At 36.2% G+C, this 27,127-nt stretch overlaps 1 protein-coding gene across 1 annotated transcript in view; it reads left to right on the top strand.

Annotated features, from left to right (window-relative positions):
- The window catches only part of DENND1B (DENN domain containing 1B), a gene marked incomplete at its 5' end in the record, with an annotated part of 92,133 nt that extends 71,308 nt beyond the window's left edge, over window positions 1-20,825 (top strand). The window contains 3 exons of the mRNA XM_019618367.2: window positions 11,591-11,691; window positions 17,548-17,593; window positions 19,100-20,825. Coding sequence (XP_019473912.1) covers window positions 11,591-11,691; window positions 17,548-17,593; window positions 19,100-19,348 — 396 coding nt within the window. The remainder of the gene's footprint in view (window positions 1-11,590; window positions 11,692-17,547; window positions 17,594-19,099) is intronic.
- Between the last annotated feature and the right edge of the window lie 6,302 nt (window positions 20,826-27,127).

Here is a 27,127-nt window from a genome sequence, read left to right as displayed (position 1 = left end):
GATGCTCCCATTTTACTGCTCCAGCAGTGAGAAAATAGGAATCATGATGGCAGCTCTGTGCCTGTGGAAGAGGGTCCTGCAGGTGGGCAGGTGTCAGTGTGCTTCTCAGGATTTGCAATTGTACTCTCAGCCTACATTTGGATTGTTTTAAGGCATGTTGTTGTTAGGCTCAACATCTTGGCTGGCCTCTGTTCCTGTGCTGTGACAACAGGAGAGATAGTATCAGGATTATACTGTGCTCATGTACGCCACCTTATTTCCACTTGCAGATTCCAAACTACTTCATTCTGGTTATTTTTTCCAGTCTTCTAATGTTATGTAAGTTGAATTTAAATGAAATTACTGCTACAATATGTAGCATTTTCAATACAGGACTAGGCAAACTTTTTTCTTACAGAAGTGAGATATAATAAAACAAGTGAGTAGTGCTGGCTTATCAGGAGTTTCAGTGAGGACCTCCTTAACATTTTCATAAACAGAACAGGAGTGATGCTAGGCTTCCTTCCTTACAGAACAGTAGAATTTAAAAATCAAATAGAGCACTTCTCTGGATCTCCTGGAAGAATTTAGTTGAATAGCTAAGAATCATTCAATATGTTTTTTACATGTTTCTTCTTTAAAATGTTGGAATGCCTTATACAGTACAAGTAAGCAAATGACATATATGTGCTAGCTTTATGCAGTGTGTACAAAACGTAGCAGATTATGTTGTGCTGCGAGAGTTGCACTACAGTATTCCTAAAATACAGCTTGATACGTATAGTACTCTTTTTGAAAGAACGATCTTTTCTAAGTGCAACTCTCTGTTAAGGGAGTTGTGCCTTATCTCTGAGGTTAACTGAATACCAAGTGTTTATGTCAGTTCATGGGGATTGGGTTGTGATGTCACCTCCCAGTTATCAGTTCTGCTTTGGTTCGCTATCTCAGAACAGGGACTGATAAAGTAAAAGGCATAATTCAAGGCCGTGCTTAGTTTTTCCTCATCCTCATTGAGGGGAGGAGGGAAGTATAGGGAGAGGGGTAGAAGACTAAGTTTAGCATTGCAGCCCTATGAATTTTCATGCTTTTGTTACTTCAAGTAAGGGATCAGTCCTGGAAAAAGACAAAAGGGAAAAAGAAGGACGCAAGAATGCTTGTTTGAAAAGGGAAATACAGAAAAAAAGTTTATTGCATTTAGCTGTTGAATAGTATTTTAAAAAAAATAATATTAATTACCAATTTATCTAAGGGGCTTTGATTCAATTGTCAGCTTGTATTTTATTTTAGCCAAGCGTTTGTTCTTTTGTAAGCATCTCTTATTTACAGTTGCCATGTATTTTTTGCATCTGTCTTTAAACTGTTTATATCCCTTTAAATACTCTTTGATGGAGATATTTGTCTACTTGCCATACCAATTACTACTAAGATAGAAGTGGAAACTTCCCACTGCTCCTTTCTGTCATAGCTTCTGGGTCATTATTTGACCTAACTGTTGATTCTTTTATTAGCTTGACTTTCCAGCCGCTTTAATAATGTGATTATCACCAACCTCACAGCTTGCTTCAGGCTCAGTGTTAGAATAAGACAGATTCGGCTAGCCTGAGAATTATGCTCTGTAAGATACATTTACAGCAAAAATTTGCCATTTCTGGCTTTTGAACGGTAAACTCAGGAAGAGAAACAAATTATCTGCTTTGAAACGTAGGAAAGAATGAATGAAATAAAGGAATTGATTTATTCGCAGAGCCCACTGTTTCATTTTAACTGTAAAAAGAAGACCTTTCCTAAATATCATACTGTGTATTCTTACACAGCACCGTTTCCTCACTCATCGCAACATCTGCATGTATTCTTGTTAGGTGCGTGGAGCTGTTAGAGTTTCAGTACAAATAAGTTTTAATTTAATCTCACTATAAATTATTAAAGTGCTGGGGAAGGCTTTTCCAGAAAGGCTGAACTACAACATTGATTTTATGCATGCTGGAGGCAGGCCCTAGATGTTGAGGCCCCAAGTGCACCTGCTGTGGTAGTCTACCAGAACATCATACCATACTCTCATGTATTCAAAGCAAAGGAATAAATCATGATTTTACAACAGTGCATCAGTTGACTTATTGCTGTTTTGTGACCGGAGGTAGGAAGGATTGCTGTTTAAAGCCATGTCATCGGTTCTCAAGTCACTCAAGCATGAAAGCTTGTCATATGCCTCTGTAATTGTACCTCACCAGCCTTTCTCTAACTAGTCAGCTGGGGCTGTGCGTTTTGTCTCAAACACCCAGCTGGCCAGTGTCTGACAGGAGCTTTCTCATCATCCTGTCAGTAATATGTTAACTAGAGTGTATCTTCTGTGGCCTACAGTGGCAGGTGGAAAGGATGCTACACTTTAAAGCAAATGTCTAAACGTTATCTCCATTTTTACCAATATTTGTTTTAGGTAATGCGAGTCTGATGTGTCAGAGCACTGTGGCTGCAGTGTTCTGATTTGTGCTGGCTTCATTGGTGCTCCCTGTAAGAAGGAATGTATATGTCAATAAAAGACATATTTTTTTTTTTTAATGTGCTGAAAGAGCACTGAAAATCACCTACATGCAATGTATGCTTGTGGTAGTATTTTTACTGTTGCTTACACATGAAGAGAGCTTTGTGCAGTTCACTCGCTTGTGCTAGTTGGTCTGAGCAATAGCTGTGTGTTCTTTGCCTCCGTTGCCTTTTTGGGTACAGTTGTGCTCTCTGTGGTTATTCAGGCACTGGGAAGTTGAGAATGCTCCTTGGAGAATGTGATGCAGGTGAACAGCTGAGTGGGGGGGTCAAGCAATTCTCACTTTAACACGTTATTTTTGTGAATCACTTCACACCTTTTACATCTAACCCAAAATTTAAGACCCTGGAGTTGATTCTAAAATCCATTCGTCCCAAAACAGTAATACTATCAACTGATTCAGAAAACAACTGCAGTGTTTGTCTATTTCTCACACTTCATTTAAATTTCTTTGTGCTGTGTGTTGCTGGGTATACTTAGAAAATGAGCCAAGCAGTGCTTTGTGACTGGGCCAGATAGCTGAGGTGTAATTATAGGAATGCAGTGCACGTTAGCAGGGAGCCTAGAATGATACAGTTCTTTTTTTTATTATTATTTTAATTGGAGTACAAAGCTGGCTATTTGTGGAGATGTTTCTCTTCTGCAAATTAAAGATCCAAAACAGTGAAAGAACTGGCTATGTACAAGCCTTCCAGGTTGGGAAAACAATGACATTGTATTAGGAACTGTCATACAGCTTAGTGACAGAATCATGTTTCCTCATGCTGATGTGATATTCCTAATTCAACCACCTATAGCTACAATTTGTTTTTTCGTTCTGCACTACAGTGTAGTTGCAATTTTATCTAAAAATGTACATTGTTTCATAGATTGATTTCAAATAATGCTGTCCGAGTAATTAAAAAAATATGGAAATTCTTATCTCAAATTCTTGCGAGGTGGTACACTGTGGGCAGAAATGTGTGAAGGACTAAATTTAGTTCTTAGAAAATAGAAACGGGTAGGAATTTAACTTGCAAAGCAGCACAGATATTCTGCTGATACTTACTGAGCTCCCAGAAGTATTGTTAGAATTCATTTTGAAACGTTAGGTCAATTAGATCAGTCGGTTTGTGCACAGAAGAAGAGTGATGGCATTTAATAATTAAGGGTTCAGGTGTAAGCAGTCTAAGATGAACTGGCCAGAGGTGAGGTAAGTTGGCCTGAGGTGGATGCTGTGAGTGCAGTTGGGATCCTATCCTATGTGTGCCCAGTGTGTGCTGCTAGCAGTGGAGTTATGTGAGCAGGGAAGGGAGATGTCAATATGGCATCAAACTGAGGCTAAGATCTACAGCAAGAATTAGGAACTGGAAAACTCTCTTCGTTTGGAAGTTCAGAAAATCTGCTGATTGCTATTACTTGTCAGCTTGTGTAAAACATGCAGCACTGTATCATTGGTTGTGATTTAAACACAAATTCTGTGGAAGGAAAGCATTTTGTCATACAGACTGATCTATACATTAATTTTAAAATAAAATTTTCACTTATCACTTTCAGAAAAAAGAAGAAATCCAAGATTCAGATATAGGCAAGAGTTTTTTTTCTTTTACTTCATGTGAACATTGGCAATTCAGTAAATCTAACAAACAAAATGTTGTGTACAGCTGTGGGTTGGGCTGTGTGAAAAATGGGAATTGAAGGGGTCCATATGCTGCTATGGATGACCAGCACTGTCTCATGTGAGAAGAGGATGAAGATGAGTTACAGAAGAGTATGTGAATGTACTGCTAGCTCTCTGTTCTGGTATGCCGTTATGACAAGATTTCTTTTTCACATACTGCCTTATTGCTTTTTTTTCTGAAATTCACCATTGGTGAGATGAATTATAACATAGTCAGTGGTTATCTCTAGTCTTGCAGTAAATAAGTTGTCTGTCAGTTATTCGCAAGGAAGCTGTTCCCTGCTGCTTCTTAATTAGTGTATGGCAGAAGAACATACCATGGAGTTACTCTGGGGGAGGAAATGTTAGTAAAAACTATTTTCCTGGAAACTTTCCTTTCAGAAGCAAGAACATTTGCAGAACTCCATTATTTTATGAGAGGATAGCTCTTAATATATAGAGAGAGTCATAAAATAGATGAGAGAAGAGAGGGGGAGTTATGAGATGGTCAGAAAAAAGACATAAAGATGTATAGATTAATGCTCTTCTGTTTGTTTTTTTTGAGACAGAAGAGGTAAAGCAGCTAGGAAATGAATGTTAAAATGAGAACAAACAAGTTATTAAGAATATACATAGATGCTTAAAAAAAAATGAGAAAACTGAAATTAACATGTTGAAAAAAAGCATGAATAGTTATGGAGAAAATGAGTATCAGTAGGAAGTGCGTCAGTTAACCTAATCTGTAATGTGGTAGGTATCAAAACTGGTATGACTAACTTTCAAACATTTCTTTTTCTACATAAAACATTAAAAAAACGAACGTTTGTTGGAATGGTGAAATGGAGTAACTGAATAGTTATGTGACTCTTCCTATGCAAATCACACCTACTTGTGTATATATGTACCTCAGATTATCCACAGAAGTGTACGTAGGTCCTCAGTGTAAGCATACTATGCTTACACTGATGCTATTCCTCACCAAGTCCTCACCTGTCTACTACCACTTCAATTCTATTTTCTGCTCAGCTTCTGTTATTGAGAAATGTGTCATTCTTGAAGCCATAGGCAAGGAACAAACTGTGTCTTCAGCCTTTTCCTTTACAAACTAATGCACAGGAATGATGCCATAATGCTGCTTTGTGAATCAAGAAATGCAAGAAAAGAATGAAATTGATTGTATATGAAGTGCTGTCAAGTTCATGAACAACACTCTTCTCTTCCCTTTCCCTTCTCTAGAATAAGGATAAAAGGAAGTGAATAACACTAAAATAAAACATCAAAGACTAGCTTTTAATATTACTTTCTTTTCTGTATTTCATTTTTACAATGGATTAAGTTAAAATTTTCATCTGTGGACTGGAAATGTTTCCCTTGTCTCTTCTTTATGTGAGGAAGAAGTGCTGGGGGCCTTGGGAGGAAAATACATTATGGCTCACTTAAGGCCCTCTCTTTTTTCTTCTTTGAGGTTATGGGGATGGCAGATGGGAAACTGTTAGCCAGGAGCTAAATTAAAGAAATGCATGAGAAGTGGCTTTGGTTATCATGGCTTGAATAGTACACTCTGGTCTCTTTTGCTGCTTAATTTTTTTTTAATCAGTGGCTTCTGTCTTCTTTCCAGTGCCACTGAAGTAGACTAAGTGTATGATTTAGTCTGACTATACATATTCTTTAGAGCTGGGGAGGGTTATATGTTCTCTACGATAAAATGGCCAAAGTAAGGGCTCCCTTCCCATTTTTAATCCCCAGCAGTCTTCACCTGCCCATTCAAGAAGTGGATGTGAAGACCGGTCTTAGCAAGCATTAAGTATCTGTTTCAGGTCTGGGGCCTGATTTCATTCTTGACCAAACGAGATTTAGATATGGAGGTTACCTGTGACAAAGCTGATCATCTTAGGAATTTTGATAAAGAGGAGATGCTTCCTTTCACCTGATCAAGGCTTCTTCAGGAAGAGGCTATTGCTTTCACAGGAATTCTAATGAGCGAGAGTGCTGGGGTAAGTGCACTAAGAGTTGGTCCAGGTTGATGGCAGCTACTGAGTTAGGAATGGTGACCCTCTACATCTTATTGCTGTAGGTAATTGCTAAGTAGAGGAGTTAACAGAATCTTTGGCATCTTTCAACATATGTGTGGTCAAGGCAGTGGGAGGGAAACATTTCTTTAGCCCAGTGGCACTGTGAGGGAGGAGGGAGAGAGCACTCCAGTAGGCATTTCTGGACATGGTGTTGACAGAGATTGACAGTGTTTGAAGGCTTTTCAGGAAATGGTTTTATCACAGTAATTCTTCAGTTACTTACTGTAGATTTTGAAAGGTTGTATAGTGTCACGGGTTAATTTTACTTTGTCTAACTTCTGTTGCCATTTTTGGCTTTCAGACAAGATTCTGCTAATCCATACTTCTAGGTTTTGCACCTACAATGTGTGCAAGTCTTGTCACCTGTGCTCTGCATCTCTTTCTACCTTGGGTTATTGAAACTGCTTTAAATAAAATTATTAATATAGAAAGTAAGAGGTAGATGAGAAAATACTTTTATACAGGATGCAGAATAATTGTTTTCATATTATTCATTGAAATTGTATAAGTAATGGGTATAAAATAAACATAATATATAAGCCTGTGGAAAATCTTTGTTCTAGATATTTTGCTCTGATTTTTAACAAAAAAAAAGTACTCATTTTAAAATCAAGAGTACACTGATAAATTGAATATTGGAGTAGCAGGTACACACATTAAAATTATTATAGATACTTGGGGGGAAGGTGGAGCGAGCTGCCCATGAGCAGGTAAACCTGCTTTGATCAAGGCTTGAATTAAAGTTGTTCAGACTGTTCCTGTTCAGCACTGTGTAAATTTTGAACAGTCTTTCCTGAGTGACAGCTCAGTGCTGTGAGGAGGAAGGGAACTCCTTGGTCTGTTGGGGATTTGTGCATCATCTCAGCCTTGCTGGTAGTTGGTATTAATCAATGTACTGTCACCCAATAATGAATTTCTCTTACAAACTTTATAATGTGTTCTTCCACTGTTTGGAGAGATCATATTCTCTGCTCACACTTAGTTCTGACATTTTTTTTTTTTTTAATGAGGAGAAAGGGAAAAGGATTGTGCTGGAGTCGCTACAGAATTTTAGCAAAAATTATGCTTGTTTTCCTTGCCATATGGTAGATGGTGAAAGCTGAGATGGTGATGCTGACCACAGTTACCAGAAGAGACCTGAAGCTGAAATTTTCAGTTATACTCCAATGTTAATAAATGAACTGATAGAATGGGACACAATTTTATTCTTGTCCTCTCAAAACACTGGCAATTCAAAATTAAATGTTAGAAAACACTGGCAATTCAAAATTAAATGTTAGAAAACACTGGCAATTCAAAATTAAATGTTAATAGACTCGAGTTGTTTATGTGATTTAAAACACCTTTGTTTCAACCCATTTTTAATATTAGCTTAAATAAAAGTTTTAATCTGGAAGAAATTGCTTGAAATAAAGAAAAATACTCTAAAAAAAAAAAGTATCAAATGCTGGAGACGTACCGAAAGTTCTGTTCAATATTGACACATGATGTTCAAAATACAACAGCTTTATTTAAAAATCGCCAGCCCATTTTGTAATGGGCACATTACAATGCTGGTAGTATTCTCCAATGCAGTGGACTCTAGGTGTATTTCCAATGTAATTCACTGCTTCAAACCATGTGATAAACTATCAAATTTGCAATACGTAGGCCCCGCAGAAACATTCTGCTCTCAAAAATTTAAGAATATTTAACATAGTATAGAGTTGAGCACTGATTTGTGTTTGTGTGTACAAAAATACAGCAAATTTTATGCAAGTTTCACTGTGAAAGCTATCTAAGTTACCTGCTGATGTAATCTCCAGTAGTCACAGGTTAAGTAGGAAAGGTTTTACCAAGCTTTGAAGAGAATCTCATGATTTAGGGTAATAACTGCCTGTCGTGAAAAGGAGAATTTTCAAATCTACGCTGTTTCTCTGAATAATCTGTTTAAAAGCGGATCGTGACCAAACAGGCTCCACGCAATACCTTTTTCCATAAACAGTGCAACGGACTGTTTTCTGCAAAAGATCTCACCGGATGCACTTCTCGCCACTCAGTCAAGTAACGGAGGCTGGTTTCTCCACTTGGAGCTTTCTGCCTTCTCCTCTCCTACATCAGCTCCCTGCAGGTGCACGTTCCTGCTTAGCTCTTTTCCTAAGCATAACAGCCATCAGATGTCTTCTCCCCAAATCCAGTGGTCATCTCTGTAGACCTCAAAGCACAGATAGAAGAACTTGGAAGCTTACTCCCTGTGTGTTCACTTGAACTGGTTGCTTTGGACTTGCAACGTTAGTCTGAGATTTACAGTATTCTGCATCTCCTTCTCTTCATATGTGCAAAACTGACAGTTAAAAAGATATGTTACTTAAATAGCTAGTGCCTTTCACTGTTGAAACACTTAAAAAGAAAATTTGCCAGAAAATGTGTTTTGATACGAAATTGATAATTATCATATCAGTATTTGCTTAAAGACAGAGTTGGCACAGTATTTAAAATGTCACACGGTTTGAAGAGTAGCAGAATCCCTTAGCCGCTTGTCTTGGAGGCTGCGTACAGCAGGGAACTGAAACATTCTGGCCGTGTTTAAATATTTGGAAATCTACTGCAGTAGCATAAATGGAAATTTGGAAATGAGACATTAGATTGAAAATGATAGAAAATAAGGGTGAGGGCCAGTAGAGCAAAATATTGATGCATAAGTAATCTTTACCATTCCTGCTAGAAATGCTAATTTTTTTTTGTTTAAACATGTTAGATGTCAGTCTGAGTGCTACACCGAAATACAGATTCTAAAACAAAAGTTAATAAAACTTCTGTTGTTTTAAATGGAATGGTCCTCTTTCTCTGCTAAAGCAAGAGGTAAAATACAATGCAGACATACTTAAGACAGAAAAATATTTCTTTATTCAAATTGTATCGTCATGTTAATTCATAATTTAACAACACTTGTTAAGAGGAGGAGGTAGATGTATACATCAGGGGGATCACCCATGTAACTGTATGCTCAGCTTCATTTCAGTCTGTGATTGAATTACACTCTGATTTTTGTATAGGTAGTCGTGATTTGGAATTTATATTCTATAAAGACTATTATGCAGTCATTGTTATTACTCAGAGTGAATATGGAATCGTTAAAGGACCAAAACCCATGATATTGAGCTTGATTTGCACTATTTGTAATAGAAGTTAAACGTAGGGTAGGAACAATATGAAAATAAAGCTCATAAATCCCACCACGTAGAAGAGGGGTTTTATTAATTTCATCCTTCAAATCAATTAATTCTTAGTCGCCAAGCTCTAATTATTAAAACAGCCTTTTTTGTAAGTCTGAACGGAGCGTAATTGCAGCTGTTTGCTGTGAAGCTAGGAAGCGAAATGTTAATACGAACCGACCAGTTTAAGTAGGGGATGATGATATCCTTGGCTTCCTGCAGCAGAGCTGTCAGGCGCGGGCCGTGCGCCGGTCAATGGTGACATCCCGCGTGTCAGCGAGCAGCCTCCCGTCGCCTTAACCCGCAGCTCACACCGCGCTGAAGCTCCAACTGTCGAGCGCTCAGGTCCCTTGGTACTGCTGCAGCTTCCAGCTCTCCTGACTGGCTCATGTTTCATTCTTTGGCAATTTGCCCTAATGATATCCCTTAGGAGCTTTCAGATCCTCTTCTTTTCCATATTTAATCGTGTTATATTAATCTGAGTGCTGAGCAAACTATGCGGCACAAATTGTAATTGTCCCTGATTTCTGCTGCCGTGTTCTTGTAATGATTTTTTTCTCCTTTTTAGTGTAAGAATATATATACAAAATTACAGCGTAATTTTTATTTACAGGAGTAACTGTCTAAGCCAGCCTGCGTGTGAAAGCTTTAACTGTTGATTTGTTTCACCAACAGGGACGTTTTTTCCTGTAAAATCCATAATATTTTAGCACTTGCTACATAGGCAGGATTTACATTTTATTTTTAGCTCTTAATTTTGTTACTGTAAAAGTACACGTCTAATAAAGGGCAGCGATAATCAAGTTAACCTCAGACAGTAATTTTGTTGTGATGTAAAACATTAGGACAGTCTTGTCTTCTTCTATAAGCTTGGAGTCTTCTGTGTGGGGCATTCCCTTTGTGTGTGCTTCCGTGCTCAGCCTTCGTTAAGTGATGCTGGTAAGTAAAGCAGGAAAGCAGAAGGACAATATAGCATCAATAGCAGAAATTGCTGTCTGGGTGTGACCTGCCAAACCTGTAAGAGATTGTGTTAAATCTTATGGCTGAGTTTCTGAATTTTTGTTTCAAGCGCAGTTCTTATCCCAGTTGATCTCAAGTAAGGCTTTATTTATACATCTGAATATGTATATGAATGTGTGTGTGTATATGTATATAATTTTGGTCAGGTTTTTAATATTATATGTGGTGGTTGTTGGCTGCCTAATTTTGAACATGGTCTTGATATTTTCTCATTCTGTGGACTCTGTGGATACCTACTAACATAAGTAAAATGAACTGATTCCCTAATAGTAATGCAGTATATGGGAGATGAAATCCAAGTTCTTAATGTATTAAAGATTATTTTGTTTGCTTTAGAAGTGAACAAGACTTAGCTCCTCATCAATTCCATAGTGATGCTTTGTTTAAAAATTAACCAGAAAACAAGCAAAAAACGAACTAAAAGCGCTGAGAAACCAACAGAAACCAGCCGTGTCTACATGACCATTTTGAACGGAAGCAGATTGTAACTTCTCCTTTCTTGGCCAAGGAGTTCTTCATCTTCTGGTGGTGCTGGCTGCCAGACTTGCCAATTTCTGTTTTAGGGACCAGGGGAGAGAGGCAGGAGGTTTTGAAAGTTGTAACACAGTTGCATTACTGTCACAGGGAACGCTCTCTTTAGATTTATTTTATATTTGCAACGGTAGTTTGGAAATAGAGTGACAGATTTAGAATTGAATTCTGCTTGAGTGCAGCACACTTGTGTGGCTTCATGCATGATCAGTTCCCCTTGTTCCAAAGAGGAAGATGGGCGAGTCCCCATGCTGCCTTTCCTGCCTGGCCCAGCTGGTGTGGCAGGGCTGCGCTCGTGCTGTGCGTGTGTGTCTGTACCTGCAACTGTTGACCATGACAAGCATCAATAAATGCATGCTTATCTTTTTCAGATGAGCTGAGAAGGGCTGATTTGGAATTTGACTCATCAGTCTGACTTCTTGCGAATGTTGTGCATATATTAGGTTTTTTCATACATATATTTAAGCAATTAAAGTAATTAACAATGCTATCATATGCAGTTTGAGGAGGTGAAGTTTCTTGCAATATAAAAGTTATTTTAAAATGTTGTATTTTCTGTTTATTCTTCATCTTAGTTTTTGTTGCTAATTCTGTGTGTACGTTTTGTTTTTTTTAGTTAACTGCTTGTGTTCATGCGTCAGCTGCATTATTGTATCCTATGTATTGGCAGCACATTTACATCCCAGTGCTTCCTCCACATCTCCTGGACTACTGCTGGTAAGATATAACCTATTATCTTCACTTCTGAGATTCTTACCTGTCTTACAATTCGAAGTAACTCAGCAGGGTCTGATTCATGAAAACACTTCAATCAATGCCTTGGACAGAGATATTTCAGTATGCTTTTACATGGTTTTGGAATTACTGTCCTGATTACTGTCAACAGAGCATCTAAGAATCATGCTTGTTATAACGGTTCATGTATCATTGGTAGAGTTGTCATGTTCAGTAAGTTAAATGCAATGGTTTTATGGTTTCCATTTATTTAATGTTTACTTTAACTTGAGATAGATGATACTGATAGCAGCATCAAAAACACTGACTGATCTTTCTGGAATTAAGCATTAGCGTTTTTAAGCATCAGTGTTTTTCTTAGGTCCAAGGTATGATTCCGTGTCTGTGCTTTAGGCTCATCCGGGTTCAGGATCATATTCAACACTTGGCCAAATTTGCTTTAAATCTCCTTTTTATACTTAAAACACTGGAAAAGGCCACTTTTTGAGTGACTTCTGATCCTTCAGGGGATGATGTTTACCTTTGGACGGTCATTATACATTACACCAGGCTAATTTGAGGTAATTTTCAATTCCAGATACTTGATTTTTAAGATTTCAGGCTAAGAAAAGATTTACTTCTGTTGGCAGTAGTGCCAATGTTACCAAATGAGCTTCCCTTAGGGAACTAATATAAGAGTATCACTCCGTGGAGACCTTCACTTCAAATAGATGCTACGAATCTGTGGTGGATAAATGAACCATTTAAAGCCATTTTAGAGATCAAGAATTATTATAGACAAAACTCGAGTCCAAGTCAGATGCGTACCAGCCTAATTCTTGTATTTCTGTTAACATTTTTTTCTTCACAGAAATAAATTGTTTATGCACTTATGCGCTTGCAGGGCTTTTTTTTTTCCTGAAACCTGTGAATATTGATGTTCGATTGAACTCCACCCATTCCACTGAACTTCTTGTTTTGAAAGAAATTCTCATTAAACTTCCTTAAGTCTTTGATATTTCTCCTCAAGTTTTCAATGTTTGTCTGTGGTATAACTTTGTCTAGGATGATTCCTATACTTCATCAGTATATTATTTTATTTTATTTTTTTAAGCATCCTTTCATGCTTTGCTTTCAACAGTAGCTAAGCCTTTCATCTTTAGCGATAGTTTTCTTCTGGAGAAACTCTGTCCCTAATTTTTCCTCCTAGCTTTGATAAAATGCACTAAGATGGGGATATAGCTTGGATGTATTTGCTTAGTTTTTGTATTACTTGAATTTACTGCCAGAAGCTTTTCATATTCTTCAGTATCATCCATAAATGCTTTTCTCAGAAGTTAGATCAACACCCCTTCTTTGAGTTGTATCCTGCCGAGTGCATCCTGAATGCTAGAAAATTTTTATTTGCCCTCCTAAGCACAGATGATGTTTTGAGAAATAATAATGTTAGATGCTGTACACAGTTCCCTGTGATGATGATAATACTTGAGACTCTAGGTTATTATGGCATGACCTGAGAATTTTTTTTACTCATTAAAAAGAAGCATGTTGTTTCTTAAACTTGTAAAACTCATTTATATCTTCTTTTCTCTTTTACTGCGTGACAAAAGAAGGGGAAAAAAAGTTTCCTTTTCTTCATGTTGTTTGAATGGAAACATGAAGTTCACAGAAAGACATGCACAATTGATGAGTTTACTACAGTTGTTATAATTCAGACTTTTATTAGATTGTCATGTATTTATAATTCTCTGATCAAGTTTGGTTTGAATGGTTCTTTTCAGAGATAGTTTGGAATAGTGTAATAAAAGCACAAAATACTCACGTTTCTTCTTACTTCTCTGGTGTCTAACAGTGAATAAATGTCTTTCTCTTACCTGTATAGCATGTGAAGTTAGAAAAGCTTGATGAATTTATAGAGTCAAAGCATACATTAAAGCAGACCTAGTGTGTGGTCCAAGAAGATCGATTAAAAGTGAATTAAATAATTTTCTAATTTTTTTTATATTTTCATCTTGATATTTTTGACAGAGTAATTGCTTTTATGAAAACTTTTTTTCCTCTTGAACACAATATATTTCCTTGCTTAAAGACTATGTTGCACTTTGAGATGTTTCCCACTAACTCATTTTCTTAGCATTGTTCTGGAATGATAGTAAAACAAACAAAGTAGAAGATTATCACTTTGATAATGTTGGCCATTTGAAGGGAGTATGAACTTGTTTAAACAAAGATAAAATACATTTAAATTTACTGCTCTAAGTACAAGTCCTGATCCTGCAATGTACTTTGCACATTAATCATCCAACACGTTTTGTGAGAAATCCACCTTTTTTGTTTTTAATGAGTTGAACTATACATTTTTAAAATTTCCTGAAGATAAATGATACAATTTGATAGGGGTTAGAATTTAAGAAACTGAACTGCTTGGCCGATACGTTTTGTGTGTATGAGAAAGGCAAAGTGCATCTTTGAGTCAAATCTGCACTAAAACACTTAAATTCACCCACTTTCCTTTGTAATCAAAAAACCGCTTTGGTTCTGTCAAGCAATTTTATGTGAAGACAGGTTTTAAATGTAGTGAAAGTCCACCAGTGTGGAGTGTCATGCAATCCAGGTTGGTTAAGAATAAGTTCAGAGTCCTGTGTGGGAGCAGTACTGTCTATTAACTTGAGAGGATTTTCTTTCCCCATGTGACTTACATTGGCCTTAAATTCTGCTCACAGCTCCAATGTGAGAATTGGAACAATCATATGAAAAAAAGGATATATCAGTTCCTTTTTCTAAAGAACAACAAAATATTAGACAGTGAAATGACTTCCTCATTTTAGCTCTGGAAGAAGATAACACAGAGAAGTAAGTTTCCTACAACATATTCTTTGAGCAGCAGATTTTCTAAATACAGTTCTCTAAGTATTTTTTAAGATTACTAACTGAAGTCTACAAAAGAAGAGAGATTCTGAGGCATCCAACATGGAAAGAGATGGAGCTTTTGGAGGGAGTCCAGAGGAGGGCTGCAAAGATGCTGGTGCTGGAGCATCTCTCCTGTGAAGACAGGGTGAAGGAGCTGGGTTTGTTCAGTCTGGAGATGAGAAGGCTGCGGGGAGACCTCATTATGGCCTTCTAGTGTTTAAAGGGAGATTATAAGCAGGAGGAAAATCAACTTTTAATAAGATTAGATAGTGGTAGGACACTATCTAGGAGAAATGATTGTAAACTATGGGAGAGGAGATGACGATGGGATTTCAGGGGGAAGTTTATCACTGAGAGGTGCTGTAACAGGCTGCCCAGTGAGGTTTTGGGTACCTCGTCATTGAAGGTGTTTAGGACCAGGTTGGGTGGGGTCCTGGGCAGCCTGGTCTAGTACTTGCTCCAGTGGCTGGCAACACTGACTCTGGCAGGGGCACTGGAACCTGATTGTCCCTGACATCCTTTCCAACCCAAGCCATTGTATGATATGGTTGCATTCGTGCAGTGAAGGTCTGACTTTCAAGAGTGCTTTCAGAGGAATTAAGTTTGATCATTCTTATAGTAATTATATTTGAATACAATCAATTTTTGTAAAGGGTAAAGCACGTTATATCGAATTTCTGTGTAATTTCTTGGCATACTAAGTTGCTGATATATGGATGTATGACAGTTTAGTCTGTAGATGATAAAGTATCTGTTCTACTGATGCTGTGTTAAGAATATAATGCAATTAGAAAATTCAAGTTAGGATTGTAGCATTTCTTATGTGATTTGATATTTCCTGAGTTGGGATATATGCAAGTCTGTTTTAATGACAATAGGACAATTATTTTCCAATTAACATGCATGTTTTGTATAACATAGTAATTATTTTAGGAAATGATGCTGTAGATTAATAACATTTTTTGTAATAACATGCATAAGCAAGTGAAAAACTGTATGGCAGCTCCCAGTAGTACCACAATAAGCAACTTTATGTACATTTTACAAAAATATGGTGTTAGGGCTTCAGAGTCCTGCAGTAATAAAACTAATTCTTTGCTGAAAATCAAGTTGACTTTCCATACCTGCTTTTTTTTATTTCATGCATTTTCAAGATATGTTTATCTAATTAGCTTTGTTCTGTTAACTTTGAAATTGGAATGGTGTAGCTGTTGCTTTGTTCTGCACACTACTCTTTCTAATGACAGATTTATTAATGGAGCAAATCATCAGCTATTACAAGTCAGTACAGGCCTGGTGAAGCTGCTAGAAAAGTGTGCATGAAATACATAGGTGATATAGCACTTCTTTTCATTGTAGTTTCTCCGGTTTGTGTCACTTGTAACACTGAGGGGCTCTGATGTGATGAACCTGGGGAGGATCTGTTTTGCTCAGCATTCAGCAGAAGAATCTGCGCTTATGCGCCAGCCACAGTCGTTCACATTTGTTCACTCAAATATATTGCCTAGTGTCAGACACTCTTGAAATTATAGTGTCTTCAAGCTGTCTAATTCCTCACTGCATATGAATGTATGTGCATCTGCTCTGCGGGCACATTCTTGGAGAGAAACCCGTTTGTGTTTTCATGTAATTTGTGTTTAGTCTGGAAGGCATAAGGCCCTAGCCTGGCTGAAGTGGTCACAGATTTTCAGTATTGGGCTAAGAATAAGACATTGTGACGATGTGGGAGTCTTCATTGCCCTTTTTGGAAGTCCGCACCCCACTGCCTGAGAACCTTAAGCCATGAGATTTTGTGGTCTATCCAAACCTTTGATTTTTGATAGTGTGGACATCTTGAAAACTTGTTTTGATCTGTCAGTTACTTTTTAGATCATTTTGCTTTCATTTGTTTCAGTCAATATTCTCTTGTGGGACATTCCTAATAAGTACAATTGGATAATCCATAGTGTGCCCAGATTTTTCTACAGTATCTGTGGCCGTAGCCAGCTGCGTTTGCTCCTCTTACGGAGCTGGACCTGCACTGCTGAGGCCATGGGAAATGGCCCAGGGGAGCCCTTCCTGGGCTTCAGGAAGTGGGTCCCTGAGTGTCAGTGCCTCGTTAAGCTCAGCTAGATGATCGGATTGATGCACTGTTCATATCAGAGGTCTTGCTTTCAATTTATTTTTCAGTCCTTAATTTTGATTTTTCTCTTTGCTCTCTTAGTATTTCATTTCCCACAGAGTTCCTTGAACTGATCTATCTATTGCTCACTTCTCTGGAGAGAATATTTTTAGTAATTTCACATCATAAAAAAGCACAGTGATGATTATTTTTTTCCTTTAACACCAGATAGTGAATATATTTTTTATCAGATCAATAGACGAAAGAGAACATTATAGAAAACAGTGAAAATTGATCTGACTAGTTTACTTTCTTGCTTGCATACTGCAGGAGGTCTCATTGCAGAGGCTCTGTGAAGAATGATTCCTTGTCTCATGCAAATTGGAAATAATAAGCTCGCTGTCTTGGGTCATATAAGATATTACATGAGATATTATATGAGCACTGCAGAAGCTCACTGACACCACATTCTCCAGAATGGCATTTTAAAATTGTTGTACTTGAGATGGTGGACAATTTTCTCACTAGGATAGGATTGCTTTCACTATAGTAGCCATATAGTAGTCATTGAAGTTAGATATGCAGGAGGTTAGGAAGCCTTACACACCATTTCATTCATAATTTTAGTTAGAACCAGTGTCCTTTATTTTGTGGTCATCTTTACTACATTGTAATAATGAGAATAATTTCTATCAGCTAGTAAAAATTTCAAGAGCACCTGTATACGTTTAATACAAGCTTACAGAGTGAATGTTACCTGGAGACCAAATAAGCTAACTTTTTAAATGTTTAAATCTACAAATGCTGCTGTAGCTGAAAGATAATTTGATTTTCTCTTTTTTCTTCAGTGCACCCATGCCTTATCTAATTGGTGTCCACTTAAGTTTAATAGAGGTAAGTTTCCTATACGCTTCTGAGTAGTGATAAGCATGAGATGTGTGTACCGTAAATAATAATTTCAGTGAAAATGTTTCAGAAAAAATCTCCTGTTATTAGAACAGAATAACAGATGTTAAGCTTCAATGTTTTAAAAAGTGAAGTTGTCCCTATTTGAAATGATGCTTTTCAAACACTATATTGAAAAATACAAGCTCTACATTATGTTTCTGTGCGTGTTAATTATCTCAATGATACTATCCTTTATATTTTTGTTAGTGGTTCAACAACATTTCAGATCTTTCTAGTAATAGTAATTAAATTTATTTCTATTTATTGTCAAGTGAAAGTCAGCATCCTTCTGATTCCTCAGCTGACTTGCGTTCCTCTTCCACTGTAAATTGGAGTCCAGCATTCATCCAATAACATTTATAACTTTTATTTTAGAAAACAGAAAATTTTGTCAAAAACCAAAAGCCTTTTCATACTTAAACATACAATAAAACAATGGATCTCACCCGAGTGATAAATAGTAGCTGAGTCATAGAAAAATAAATTGTTTTGTCTCTTTCTATTAATTACTGTTTGGTGACACGTGTAGGTCTGTCTACATGTGTAGTATGATTATCATGCAGCGTAGGTAATTGATCCAGGAACTGTTTTATTCTTCTACTAACGCAATTTCTGAGGAAGAATTCACATTTGTGAAACCAACAAGGTTCTCCTCCTATCTGAACCTCTGGCAAGTTTATGTTTCCTAACTGTAGGCAGATATTCTTTTCTCATTGACCAAGCTTCTATAATCTATGTGCATTGATAGTAATATCTTGACCAGGATCTTTATTTAAATAGTCAGAAAATTAAAAACAAAAAGAAAAACAAATGCACTCTGTAAATGAAATCACTGAAATCCTGATATCATTTTCTGACCCAAAATATTGCATATTATTGTAGGACCATACATAGAGAGTTTTATCTGCTTTTTTTAAAATTGGTCTCTCAAAGGAATAAATTGTTTAATTCTTACTTGCTAGTCAAATCCATTGACAAAAGAGTATCTTTTGAAATGCTAGTAGGAGTCACATGATCACATGAATGGGACTTACATAAATCTGAAAATAATTACTCTGCTCTATTTTCTTCTGGTTATATGATTATTATCCTATCTAATTTTCACAAATAGGAAAGAATGAAATGTTTTTAAAAGATATGAGTGTGTGTGTATATATATAATATTGTGCTTAACAGTTTTAAGTAATTCTCTGTTTTTAGGAATTAATTTATTGAATACTCTTGTATTTCAGAGGTTATTAATACAACCATAGTGTTTTATGAGAAAGAAGTATTCTAATAATCTTTAACTCCTATGCCTAATTCATAGATCCTACATGCGAAAGCTCAACCTTGTCTTGGCCAGTATTATTCTTCAAAAAATCATAATTTCTATTCCAGCTATTACAGTAAATAGGTACTTCAAGGAGGATGCTGTAATAAATTTTTTGCTATTTTTTTTTTTCTTTGCAGAGAGTGAAAAACAGATCACTGGAAGATGTGGTTTTGCTAAATGTTGACACAAACAATCTAGAAAACCCTTTTAATGACCTGAGCAACCTACCCAGTGAAGTGGTGAGTCTTATAGATGTTTCTTGGGGTTTCTCTTTTATATGGATGCTTTTTTTGCCTGATTTTGCTAAATGCTGTAAAAGAAATAGGGGGGTAAAAAGCAGCAAATGTAGTCTTCTGTGTTTGATATTTTACATTTCTGACAGTTGAGGAGATGTTGAATGGTACATCATATTCCTTATTGTAAAAGTAGGATCATAATTATAAAGCTAGCTGCATTCATTAGGCATAGCTGCTCTAAACGCAAGAGTCTCTTCATCTCATCTTAATCATTATATTACAAAGTAGGCATTTCTGTCTGCCTAGTGGCATGTCTTGCAAAAGAACGAGAGAGTTTTTGAAGGCAAAAAGAAGAAGGGGGCCAATTATCGGCTTCTTCTTCCCTGCCACCTGCCAGCGTTTTCCTTTTAATTAATGATCTGATGGCACTGGTCAATATAATAAGAAATGCTTGTACAGTTGGGGTCAGAAAATTCAGGCTTTGATCTTCTTCAACTTTGTGAAACATTTATTTGTTTTCTCTAAATTATTTCAGTTTTATTTTAATCTCTTCTATCCTGCTGAGGGCTGCACGAATGAAAACCTATACTGTTTGTCATTTGCTTTGGCAGAGCAAAGACTGCTTACTTAGAATTCTATTTGTAAATTAAACTGCAAACCCAGTTTGTCATAAAAGACATCTGATCCTTTTGAAATGACGAAAACTGTCTTTTGTCTGTAAAGGATGATAAATTAAGTGCCAGTTCTTTCTGGACTTTGATCTTGCAGAGGGTCTCCCCCTCCTTTTTTTCCTATTGCCTATAGGGGAACATGTTCTGTATATCATTTTATATAGTCACAAAATTCGCCTACCTTCAACAGAGCTCTGAAAAAAAAATTATTTTAAAATCACTGTTTTGATTATTTACTTATAGATGCACAAACTGTTGTCAGCACAAAGAATTTTATATCAAAATTTGAAATCAAAGAGCTACATTTTCTGAAATTGTAAAATCTTAAAAACAAACTGTCATAATCAAAGAAGGACACTGATGTGACATACTATTTTTGTCACTAGACACTTTGTTTTCACTGATAATTTGTATGTATTTGAAACAACAGAAATCAAACTCTTGATGATTATATTGATGTAAGTTCCCTTTGATTATGATAGCATTTAAACGTAGACTTTGTGTAGCTTGTCTGGTCAGTCTTCCTCTTGATTCATTATCAACTACAGTTCGGTAATGTATAAGAAACTGATTATGTAAAAACATTCTGGAATTATGTAATTTTATCTTGGTATATGAAAAAGTATGTACACACAGATGCACAGAAATTTTGAATGTATTGTATTTTATGAGAGTATAATAAGTAAAGTAAGCTTCCATTGTGTTGGTGATCTTACTTGACCTTGTATTCAGTGTAAAAGCCTGAGGTTTTAATGTTATGGAAGTACATGCCTGTTGTCAAATAATAGCTGGAGGTAGAATTGAGAATTAGGCGTCATCGTTGGTCACATACTAAGGTAGCTGGAGGTCCTGTGGACAAGTGGAAATGAATTTTCACTGAATGTAAGCTCTCATATACTTTACAGATGCGTACCAAAGTGGTCTCTAAATGAATATGCTAGCATGAAAAAAGTAGAAGTTACAGTTCTTCGTACTTTTAGGAGTATTTTCTTCCTCAGGATACATATATAAAATACTATTGTTAGTGAATTTTATCTAATGTGCAGAATATACAATAGACTTCACTGAAGAAAACTGGGAAAAAACAACAACAACAACAAAACAACAGCACTGTGTTTTATGCAAAATATGCTCACAGAAGTTATTTTAGGATTTTATAATGAAGCTTCTGAATAATTTAATCTCCTTCTGTATTTAAATATATAAAACAATTTAATTAAAAATTAATGGAAAGGAAAAATTATAGCTAGAAAATCTGCAAACGAAAGACAGAGCTCAGGCTTTGGCACAAAAAATGGCAGAATGGTTATCCTTCTGTATTCATCAGGGACAATGCAACTGCTAACATCTGGGTTAAAATTGTAAGCGGTAGAAGTGTAGAGCCAAAATGGCATGTTAGACTTGAAACATTACAGCAAATGTCAGATGCTTACGTACGTGAAATATTTTGGCCTATATACATAAGCTTATGTACAAAGGTGGTAAAACTTCTGATGAAAAAATATGATAAGCAGGAGTACCACTGAAGGGTGTTAAAATAGGATGAAGAACTGGAAATATAAAAGAAACTCTAGTCTACCCATGCCTTTGAAAAATTGATTCCAGATAGATTAACAGCCTAACAAAAGAAACATAATATTCTCAAAGATTTTTCTAAAACTGTTTCTTGTCTCTGGTGAAAACTGGATATTTATTTTCTTGATCACTTTGCCTGGTAGTGTCCTTGTGGCATAGGTATTTAATAGTTTACCTTAGTAAAGTGTCTATAAAATGTTCCCATTCTGAATTTTTTTAAGATAAATTTAAGATAGAAAAATATTGCTATATGACATTGTCTAATAAGCTGCATAATAAATTAACTGAGATTTAAGGGCATTTTTAAATCATTCTTTTAAGTATTTAAATTATAGTTACAGGCTGGATGACTTTCTATGCATGTGAACTCTATTATTCTGTCAGACTGACCAGTGGTCTTGACTGTGCAGAGGTCAGTGGTCACAGTTGTCCTGAATTACCAGTCCTTTTTTCATGTGGACCCTCTGCTGTGTTGCATGCTGTAATCTTCTTAATGGCTTCATTCCAATATTCACACATAATATTTTAGATTTATTGACTGTTAGAAATACTGCCATGCCAGTAGCAGTTCCGCTACTCCTAAGGTATTTAAAATTGGAAAAATAAATCAGTGCAAGACTTTCAGGAATCCTTTGTTTCTTAGAAGGGGGAAAGACCCTCTTTTTCCTCTCTTCTGACAAGAACACTTGTTTTTAGATTTTATCATTTCACTGTGAATTTGTCTATTATTTTTAACTAAAAAAAGATGAAAATAAGTAGCTACTTCTGTGAGACTAAATTTCCTAATGCAGTAATACTTTGATCACCACTTAACAGTGTAAGATGGTAGCAAAAGAAAGTTTCTATAAAAATTAATACAGACTATAGATGCGTAGCTGTTTATAAACCTTGGGCCTGATTATGCAATACCTGCTTGCAGCTGACTGTTAAAAAAGGTAAGTCCTTTGCTCTACTTGAGCTCTTTCGGAAAAACCTCAGAGAATGAGGATTGCACGTTTAGCAACTAAGTCTTACTGAAATTGCTGTAGACTTCAAGCACAGCTTTTATAAATATGATCTTCAGAAAACAGTAGGCTCTACTGGTTTATTACATCTTCTGTGTTTGTTAGATACTGTCAACTGTAAAATCTACAGAGCTGTTGAAAGGTGCATAGGCCTTATAGCACACTGGACATACGCACTATGATACAATACAGAATTCAATTTTTTTTTCAGTATTGGTTTTGAGGTAAGTCACAGTATTTTAACACCGTAACTTAGGCAATGAACATTGCTGTTTTAAAGGTAGCATTTGAGAAGTAGGCTGTAATTCACATAGAAAATGTAACAGTTGCTTTGTAAAATAATTACTGAGACTGGAAATAATTCCTGAAAATACAGTGTTGGAGAAAAACATCTTCAGTGCTTCAACGTGCAATGAGAAAGACTTTTTAAAAATGTATTATATTATGTTTTTCCATGAGAAAATAGGTAAAATGTTTCTACTCTCTCATAGAAACTAAGCAGTATGCAATATTTGCAGTAGTATGAAATAGATGTTTATGTTGAATCTCAAATGTGGTGCTTGAGATTCTCTTGAGCCTAGATCTTAGAAGCTGGATTATAAGATTGAAAAATGCAGTTATTTTGGAAAACATTTGCATTTGAATAGGTGAAGAGTATTTTTATTGAATGACTGTCTGAGATGCTCTGTGTGTAGATAAGTATGTAGAAACCTTTTCTTTAACAATATTCATATAAAAAAAACCTCAAATTCCATTTTCATTTAAGATTTTTTGTTTCTCTTCTCCACCATCTTCTTACTTTCTTGATACTGAAAGTGCTACAGTCACCTGATCTGATGGAACACTGAGAAATGATGTATAACCTGGCAAATTTCACACACTGAAGAAATACCCCTGTATCTCTTTTCAGAGTGCGATTGTCATTGGGAAGTACAGTGCATGGCTCTGCATTAGGGCACAAATCTTTCAAATACTTCCATACGTGCTTAAATTTATATGCGTGCTTAAGCTTTTGCAGGAGGAAGGGATTGATTAATAGTTACATCAGTTTATGATTCTTTTAAACTTTTCTGTGCTGTTCTATTATTTCACTCACATGAATATTGAAGAGATATTAGTTATGACTTGTTTCTGATCAGGTAACTGTGTTTGGAAACTTAAAGGATATATGGTGACTAGTTTAAAAAAGGCTTCTTTTCAGCAAGCGATACAATATGTTTTGGCATTTTTTAGTTACTTCATATGTATGAGAGCAAAACCACATACCAACCTTATGACTTCCTAAATCTCTGAAAAACTATTCTATTGATTTAAACCTTCTGAAAGCTCTGATTGCTCTTCACTGGTAGTGTTTAACAGCCCAATGAAGTCACTTTCCTATGAGAAGCAGTTGCTAGGAGAAGATAAAAACAGTTTGCTTTTAGTGTGAATTAATAATATCATTTCTGAGACAGATCATTAAGTGACTCCTTGAAAAAAAAAAAATTAACCACTAACTCTGTGGTTTGTTTCTAGGTCCTTTTTCTAAACTTTTTTAAAGGCTCTTTCTGTTTAAGTCATGGAAAGGAATGGAGAAAAAAAGTCTGGCATTCGTAATCATAGGTAAAAGGATAAAAACATATCTAAGGAAAAGAAATGGTAAAGCTGCCACTGGGGCGTATTTTGGCTTCATACCAGTGCTGTGTATTTCCTTTGAAATTTTAGGAGAGATTTATTCTGGCATTATTGCATCACCCAAAGGAGTTTTAGGTTATAAGCGATCGTAGACCTGCCGTGCACCAAACCCTTACAAGGAGTTCAAAGCACCCATTCTCATGTCTGTACCTGTGGTACTGAGTGCAGTAGCTGCTCTGTCGCTGTCTGTCTGGTTAAACTGTGGAGCTGGGAGGATTTGCTGGTAACTACCCAAAGGGGCAGCCTGGCTTTGCTGTCTCTTGGTGGTTTGATAGCCCATGGGTGTTTGATGACTTTAGCTTGCAGGAAACCTGGGCAAGCAAGCAGTGATGGTGCTTAGGAGTGCTTCAGCAAAGGACTCCAGCTGCGCCGCTTGAGAAATCAGGCTTGGGGAAACTTTTAAAACTCCAGTATAATCGTTCAGAGGCCAGAACTTCCTCCAGGATGGCAGCTCAGTATTGCACTCCAGACAGTGCAGTTTTCTTGCGCATTTTTGTGCTGGAGCCCTCTGCCTTCAAGACCAGTCCACTGGAATGTTCTTAGTGCTATTGAACTAATAATGTACTAATAATGCAGTGAAGTGGGAGATTTTTTGCTTTCTGGTGTTGTTTTAAATATGTGTTTGCCTAAAGCATCCTGATACTTTTAGGGTATTTAGGGTATTTTAGGGTATATGGGTCCTGCCAGAAATGAAAAAATAAGACAGTCCCTTTTTCCCTCGCATCGTTATATAATTCCCCTCCTCTACATCTTCTTTTCTTCCTTTCTTTTCTTCCTTTCCCTTACCACCTACTGAAATTTTCCCAACTCCACTTTTGGTGTTCAGCACAGGACCCTTTTTCTTTCAGGTGAAATACACACATTCCTTCTTCTTGATTTTTCTTAATTGCATTAATTGTGCCCCTGCCTCCAAGAATGACATGAGGAGTGTTCAACTGTTTATCTATCTGGAGGGAAAGGCACTAAATGCTGATGAACATAGAAACAAGTGATCTCACACAAGTTGGAATGATGTCTGTTATCTGACTGTTTTATTTTTGCTGTTTCCATTAAAATTGATCCATGAGAAATTCTTTACTGAACATACTGCTTGTTGGTGACACTACTGTGTGTTTATCTACGTGTGCATAGGTAGAGCCCATGCTGAGATTAGACTTGCCAAGATGGCAATTGACAGTGTGATTTGATTTAGTCACTGTTGAAACTAATACTAAACTGTTACAGATGTGTTGCTGCAAAATTCAGGTGAAGAGGACATTTGTGCCTCTTCTGTTTGAGTGTCTGTGAAGCTGAGCTGTAAGAATAAAGTTCATGTGTTCCCAGTGCCCCATTGCATTGTATGATGAAACGGTTGTTTTTCACCTGATTTGAGAACAGTCCTAAAAATAATGATAGTCAGGCCTCGATCAACACAACATATGAACTCATGCCTGTTTAGAACAGTACTACTGAGAGTACGAAGTAACTTGAACACAAGATAGAGCTCTGAAACTTTTTACCATTTGATCATTTGATCATGTCACACCATGTGACATATGCGTTTGGGAAATACGTGACTTGGTAGCTGAAATGTATTTGGTGAATTAAATTTTAGTTTGAGTTATTCTTAATATATTTGAAGAGATAGCATAGGATTATTTTGTTTTAAAAAATAAAACTAAATAATATTTCCTGTTTTGAAAAACTACTGAATTCTAATTAATGTTTCACGATAATTCTTAATGCAACTATACCAGATTAAATATTTTCTACTAAAGTGGCTGTGTTCAGTTTTATTTTACTCTTTTATAAGACATAAACTGGTGTAAGATAAGTAACAATACAAGACATATTTTAAAACATCTTTTTTTTCATCAATGTATGCAAGTTATAATTTAGAATAGCATAGATTTCCAAGAAAGTAGAGGGAAAAGGAAATTTTCACGTATTTAAGCATGCTTTGTTTATCAGAGACAGTGCTCTAAGGCTGAGAATTCTTTTCTTTGCTTTTGGTGAAAGTGAGCTACCACTGATGGGTAGATTTCCCATTTATTTGCGCCTGAATTAAATAAGCCTAATTTTTAACAATTTTAATATAACAATACAGCATGAAAAAAATAAAATGCGTGCATTTGTTTTTCCAACCTTGACCTCCCTAATTGATTTTGTACTAAGAACTGTCCTCTTTTTTTTTTTTTTAATTTCTTTTGAGGTGTAAGGGAAAAACGTAAATGAGTCTTGGTGTATGCTTTCCACAGGCTAAACGAAGCAGGCTCTAAACTTTTATCTAGATCTATGGAGCTTGGATATAAATTGAAAAGATCACAGCTATGGGGAAAAGACCTATACTGTAAAGGCCTTTCTGCATAGATTATGAACATCATAACTCAGTAATTCTTTTTTCAAAACTATAGTTATAATTGGACCCAATGGGGGTCTCTCTCTTTGATCAGATCACAGTAACTGTGACTTTACACTGGAAAATGTCACTACTGTGAAGGTTTATCACCTGTAGAGCCGGTCTTTTCTCTGATGCCATGTTCAGTTCTCATTAGCATTATTCAAAGTTTAGTTGTTAATTAGGTTGACACTTCAATTACAATCATCATCTACAAGAACAGTCATGACTGCTTGCATAAAGAAACAAAAAGATATTCATTCTTGCATATATTTCTCAAAGAATGAAAGATGTTTTGCTGATGGTATGTGCTCATAATGTTCTGGTTAAAGAGGAAGTATATGTGTTACTTCGTATAGCATTTAATGACGTAAATATTGCTGTTACGGTTGTGTCAAAATACAAAGAGAGGCAGGAACTTGTATTCACAGCATAGTTGAAGTTGGCTTATTTCTCCAGATATCCCTCATGGTTGTAATTAGGAAAATAAAACTATAACTGGGTGTAATTCCACATACCTTTAAAGAGTATTGCAACAATTCCAAATTGATAGAATATTTTTTTCTGGAATTTTTCCAAGTAATGGTCATCTATACTAAGAAAAGAAAAGATGCATCTTCTTGAGAAA

This window comes from Meleagris gallopavo, chromosome 10 (genome assembly GCF_000146605.3).
Source record: "Meleagris gallopavo isolate NT-WF06-2002-E0010 breed Aviagen turkey brand Nicholas breeding stock chromosome 10, Turkey_5.1, whole genome shotgun sequence".
Classification (NCBI taxonomy): domain Eukaryota; kingdom Metazoa; phylum Chordata; class Aves; order Galliformes; family Phasianidae; genus Meleagris; species Meleagris gallopavo.
This window is presented reverse-complemented; position numbering and strand designations above follow the sequence as displayed.